The sequence below is a fragment of the Danio rerio genome, chromosome 25 (genome assembly GCF_049306965.1).
Source record: "Danio rerio strain Tuebingen ecotype United States chromosome 25, GRCz12tu, whole genome shotgun sequence".
Taxonomy (NCBI): Eukaryota; Metazoa; Chordata; class Actinopteri; order Cypriniformes; family Danionidae; genus Danio; species Danio rerio.
In genome coordinates, this window is record NC_133200.1 from 33,685,001 (window position 1) to 33,690,885 (window position 5,885).

Genomic DNA, 5,885 nt, shown 5'->3' on the forward strand with positions numbered 1-5,885 from the left:
TAGTAGTACTTACAGGAGAAGTTTGAGAACAAACATCTGACAATGGTCTTGATCACAACATCTAATCAGTGTGTTTTTGTATGGTAACCAAATTATAAGCTGAATACTTTACTCTGGTCAATTAAATGATTTGAAGCAGTGCACGCCTGAGGTCTAATGTGTTTTGTGTTGTACTTCCAGGATTTGTGCAAAAAGCTGCACCAACAGATTGACAAGGTTGATGAGGAGAGATATGACATGGAGGCCAAGGTTGCCAAGGCAGACAAGGAGGTGCAGTAGATCCATTTCTAGGTGTCCCCAGCCATGAATTATTATAAATGAATATCTCTGAGCTCCATTTTAATCGTGTAATATGTCTCTAGATTGAGGATCTGAAGATCAAGGTCATCGACCTGAAGGGCAAGTTCAAGAAGCCTGCACTGAAGAAAGTGCGCATGTCTGCTGACGCTATGCTTCAGGCTCTGCTGGGCTCCAAACACAAGGTCTCCATGGATCTGAGGGCCAACCTCAAACAAGTCAAGAAGGAGGTCAAGGAGGAGGTGAGATATCAGATGTTACTTGGCCATGTTTTCCCCTTGGCATCAAGATGCGGTTTTGATCTGTTCATAAGCAAACAGGGCTAAACTCACAATGCTTAATGGGTTAATTCACCCCAAAATGAAAATTCTTTAATTAATTATCCTAATAATCATCGTAATGTCTTTCTAATCCTCTGAGAGCTCATCTCAGTTCTTGTTCAGAAAACAAATGAAGATATTAGATGAAACCTGAGAGACCACTCATCCTCCACAGCAGAGATGCCCAAACTAGGGCCAAAGTTGGGCCATGGTAACCTTTGATTTGGCCCGCCATCCCATCTGAGTACAGAGGAGGAATGATGGGGATGGTTTAGAGATTGTCATTTCAAATATAATGTAACTGAAGCAAACTGAAATGAAAATTTGAATTAAATGTAATTTAATAAGATTTACTGTGAATGTACATACTGTCACCAACTGACTTTGGTCAAGGCGGATTCTGCTTGACTAGTGTATTCAGCATTGACCTCCACTGTGTTATAAATGTGACTGTTTATGTTATTATTGCAATAAGTTATCATTTTAAAAGTTATACTGCATTACTTAATATGATTTAAAGTAATGTTTTTATTTACTTGTAAATCTTATTAAATAAATTAAGAAATTGCCCATGGCAAATTTAATGTAATACAGTTTGGCATATTTACTTACGGCCTATGGCTCTCAGTGATTTTTGGCCCTTAATATGAAAAAGTTTGGGCACCCCTGCTCTATAGACAGGAATGGTCTCAGTCGATTGACAAGGAAGAGACAATGTCTTGGCGAACAAAAACGTTTTGCTATTTTTTTATCACACTATTTTTAATGTCCTTTTAGTGTTGTATAATTACGATTACTGTTATGACAATATTTTTGGTTCTTTTTCTAAATTTTGAATATCTCTGGGCTGTTGCTGTCTCTCAGCTCTCAGATTTCATTGAAAATGTCTTAATTTTTAATGTGAACAAAGGTGTCGATTGATTAGAAAGATTTTTGGTGGAGTAACTCTTTCAACTCCTTCCAAATGGTCACAAACAGATTTTTGAAATGTGTTCGACCTGTCAACCCTCGTTTTTTTTTTTTTTTTTTTTTGGGTATCCTCCTGTATTTTACAGTTCTATCTTGCTATCATCCAGTAAAGGTATTTACCTGTATTTCGCCATTCTTTCTCTGAAGGGTGGCAATAAACATTACAGAGCCGCTCCTCCCTATATGCAACCTATACCTCCGAACCACCAGGGGTTGCCCCTTTCTCTTAAATGTGAATCTGTTCTGCACTTTCATTGTATTTAGTCACGAAAACACTTTGAAATAAATATAAAAAAGGCAGGATTCCCTTTCCTTTTTATTACAGGTGCTACCCCCCCCCCTTATGCAATCCTCAAAACAGTCATACACTGAAAACCCCAATAAGTTGACTGAACGAAAGTAATTGAGTAACAAAGTCTCCCAAAACTTGCATATTTAAGTTTATTTAACTTGCCGGTTTGGTAGATTATACTCAAATTGTTCAGTTTAGTTAGTGTTTCTGTGTGTGTAAGTACATACCATGAATAAAATGTTTAAAAGAAAAATAAGTAGTCATTTATTTTCTATTATAGTGAATAATTATACATAAAGCCTTGTTTTCTGATAAAAAAAAATACCTCCAGTAAAAGGTTGCACATATAAAAATTTTACAGTCAAGAATACATTAAAAACAACCTATTTTTTTCACAGTATTATTTGTGATTTTGAGCTCACTACACTTGAAATCTCAAGTTTATGCACTTTCATTGTATATAAGTAAATTAAATGAACCAAAATGCTAAATTTTAAGTAATGTTCAGTCAACTTAACTTGATTGTTTAAGTAAAGACAACATTAGGGTTTACAGTGTATAGCAGTGCGTGACTGTCAGCTGATGCACTTCATAGTTATAAGTAGACGCTGTTTGCCAAACAGATTCTGTACACCCAATTTGAAGTGAAAGTCTGGGTTTTGAGTGCGTGTTTGAACAGACATATACACATAATTAATAATAGTAACATCTAAAGATATCGATCTTGGTGGGTTTTTTCAAACCCGACTAATTTTGTCCTAATAAAAAGTTAGGAAAGCTTTTATTATAACATCAGATCTGTACATTTTAAAAGTGACACCTCCGTTATTTAATGTAATCAAGTGAAAACTCCACATAAATGAGATTCATTCATTGCTCTTTAATCAGAATGTTTAAGTTATACAGTGAAGATTAATGAGATTTGATAACTTGATTCTATTTCTTTATAATAGCTATTAGTTTTAAAACGATTAACTGTTTGCTAATTTATTTGCTGCTTATGTGTACTATTTATTCTTTCTTTTGTTGATGATAATATGAGAACATATTACTGACCGTTTACCTGTTTATTTACAGCTCCACAAGAACATATTGGTCACACTTTACAATAAGGTTCATTAGTTAATGTTAATTAATGCATTTACTAACATGAACAAACAATGAACAATACATCTACTACAGTATTTATTCATGTTAGTTAACGTTAGTTAAAGAAAATACAGTAGTTCATTGTTAGTTCATGTTAACTCATGTTGCATTAACTAATGTTAACAAGCATGGACTTGGATGTTAATAATGCATAAGTAAATGTTCAATTATGATTAATAAAATGCTGTACATCTGTTAGTAAATGCATTAACTAATGAACCTTATTGTAAAGTGTTACCAACATATTTAGTAATTTGGGGATTTTTTTAGGGTGGGGGATATCTCTTATTATATTGGGCATATCCTTTATTTGTGCCTCCCAATGTTGACAGGTATGGTTCAAACAGCCACTAAAGACCATTTTGGGGTGCGATGTTGAAGCACACATGTGATTTACAATTTGCTGTGGGAAATAGTGTTTGGTTTGAAGGCTAACATACAAAACAAGACACAAAAGAATGAAAACAAAAGGTGAAGAGAATGCAGTTCTGATTCTAAGAGAAATCCTCAGCGTTTGGCATAGTTTTGTAGCTATCAAAGCAGAATTGACCATATATCCATCTATCTTTCTACTTTTTTACCTTCACATTCATACGTAAGCTGCATAAGCTTATTTCACATTATTGGATTGAAAGCCCAAACATACCATACCAGCCTGATCTCACGAGAAAACGTAAGTATTTTACGTTTTGGCAGTTAAGTGGCTAATTCGTACGAATTCGTACGAGTTCAGTCGTAAGAAATTGTACGATTTTAAAAAGGAGGCATGGCACCTAACCCCACCCCTAAACCCAACCGTCATTGGGGGATGAGCAAATCGTACTAAAATGTACGAATTAGATCGTACGAATTTGTACGAATTAGCCACTAAATGAAAAAGTTACGTGAGATTGTATTGACCATACCCATAAACCATCCACTCAAAGAAATGAACAAACCTACAATGAAAGTGTAAATAACGTCTCCCTCATCTACTTGTCATCCAACTGGCAAAAGAAAGCTCACCGAAAACTGAAAATTGTGTCATTATTTGACTCCAAACATTTGTTCCAAACCAGTTTTAGTTTTTTTTAGGAAGTCTTTTTGATGAATTTTGGAAACTACTGACCATTGACTACCATTATTTTTCCTACCATGGAAGACATTGTTTACCAGTTTCCAACATTCATCAATATAACTTCTTTAGTGTTAATAATGTAGTTCTTTAGTGTTCAACAGAATTAAAAAATCTCAAACTGATTTTAAACAAGTCAATGGTGAGTAAATGATTACAGAACTTTCACTTTTGGGTGAACTATCCCTTTAATATCAGGTGTCAACAGGGCTCTTGTGGCCCAAGTTGACTGTATTTGACCCTTAATTCATCTTCGTCAGTGCTCTGTACTCATGTGTGATATCTTTTTTCCTCTCTCCACAGTCTGTAGAACAGGTCGGCGACTGGCGTAAGAACATTGAGGATAAGGCTGGTATGGACGGCAGGAAGAAGATGTTTGAGTCCGAGGCTTAAGATGTTTTATGTATTTTTTCCTCACATATATGTCTTCAGATTTCTCTGCCAAACATCTTTCTGTCCTGTAAACCTCCCGTTCCAATAAAAAGTATTTTCCCTGGACCATTTTGCACATTGTACATTGTCTCAGTGTTAAACAGCATGGCATTAAAGATTAGTGTATACATATATATTTGCCTTTGTGTTTTTGCTAGAGCTCTAAAACTATTAGCAAGAACATTGTCATTCAAAAGGGCTTAAACTGATTTTTTGATGCTTTTAAAACAAATCTCTGCTGCTCACCAAGGCCGTTTTGATTTGATAAAAACGTAACATTCTGAAATATTATTACAATTAAAATGTCATTAATTTGTGACGTGGCAAAGCTGAATTTTATTTATCATCACTCAGGTTACAGCATAGCATTTTCACTCAGAAAGCATTCAGATACACTGTAAAAAGAAGACTTTATTTAAGAAAAAAGTACAATTTGCATAATTATAAAAATTATGTTGTCAACCTAAACCTTTTTAACTCAAACTTTTGCTTTTAAAGCATTGAGTTTACTTACTTTAAGTAACTATTTACTTTTTACAATGTATGCTGATGTGATACTTAATGAACATTTCTTCTTATTATTATTAAAAATAATTTTGCAGCTTCATATTTTGTTTAATCTTGAAAGATTCATTTGAAATCGTTAGCATTAAAAGGCTTCGTTGCTTTTAATTTTAATTATTAATGGCTGAACAAAAATGTATTTATTTAAAGATGTAAAAAAAAAAATCTGTAATTTTATGGTTTATTTCCAGCAGCTGCGGTGGCGGAAAAAATACAACGTAAAATAAGGGCTGTTAAATTACAAAAATTTACTGTAAAATAATAGACATTAAATTACAGAAATTTTATGTAAAATAACAGGCATTAATTACAGAAATTTACTGTAAAATAATGGACAATAAATTACAGAAATTTACTGTAAAATAACGGACATTAAATTACAGAAATTGACTGTAAAATAATGGACATTAAATTACAGAAATTGAGTGTTAAATAACAGCAATTAAATTACAGAAATTTACCTTAAAAAAGGACATTAAATTACAGACATTTACTGTAAAATAACAGACAATAAATTACAGAAATTTACTGTAAAATAACACAATAAATTACAGAAATTTACTGTAAAATAACGGACAAAAAATAAATTTCTTTAAACTTAAATTTACTTGAATTTAAATTTCTGGTAAATTTCTGTAATTCAACCTCTGTTATTTTACAGTATAATTCTGCAATTTAATGGCCGTTATTTTGCGTTTTTTTTCTATTCCCCAGCTGATGGAGGTAAACCATAAAACTACGGATTTTT

At 33.1% G+C, this 5,885-nt stretch overlaps 1 protein-coding gene across 2 annotated transcripts in view; it reads left to right on the forward strand.

The window, feature by feature from the left end:
- Positions 1-4,703, forward strand: part of tnni2a.4 (troponin I type 2a (skeletal, fast), tandem duplicate 4) — an 11,311-nt gene extending 6,608 nt beyond the window's left edge. Inside the window, exons 5-7 of one of the 2 annotated variants that reach the window (NM_001009901.2) lie at positions 181-270; positions 363-539; positions 4,445-4,703. In NM_001009901.2, coding sequence (NP_001009901.2) covers positions 181-270; positions 363-539; positions 4,445-4,534 — 357 coding nt within the window. In that variant the 3' untranslated portion in view covers positions 4,535-4,703. The remainder of the gene's footprint in view (positions 1-180; positions 271-362; positions 540-4,444) is intronic. The other variant, XM_005163149.6, reaches the window with a different exon arrangement.
- The last annotated feature ends 1,182 nt before the right edge of the window (positions 4,704-5,885 follow it).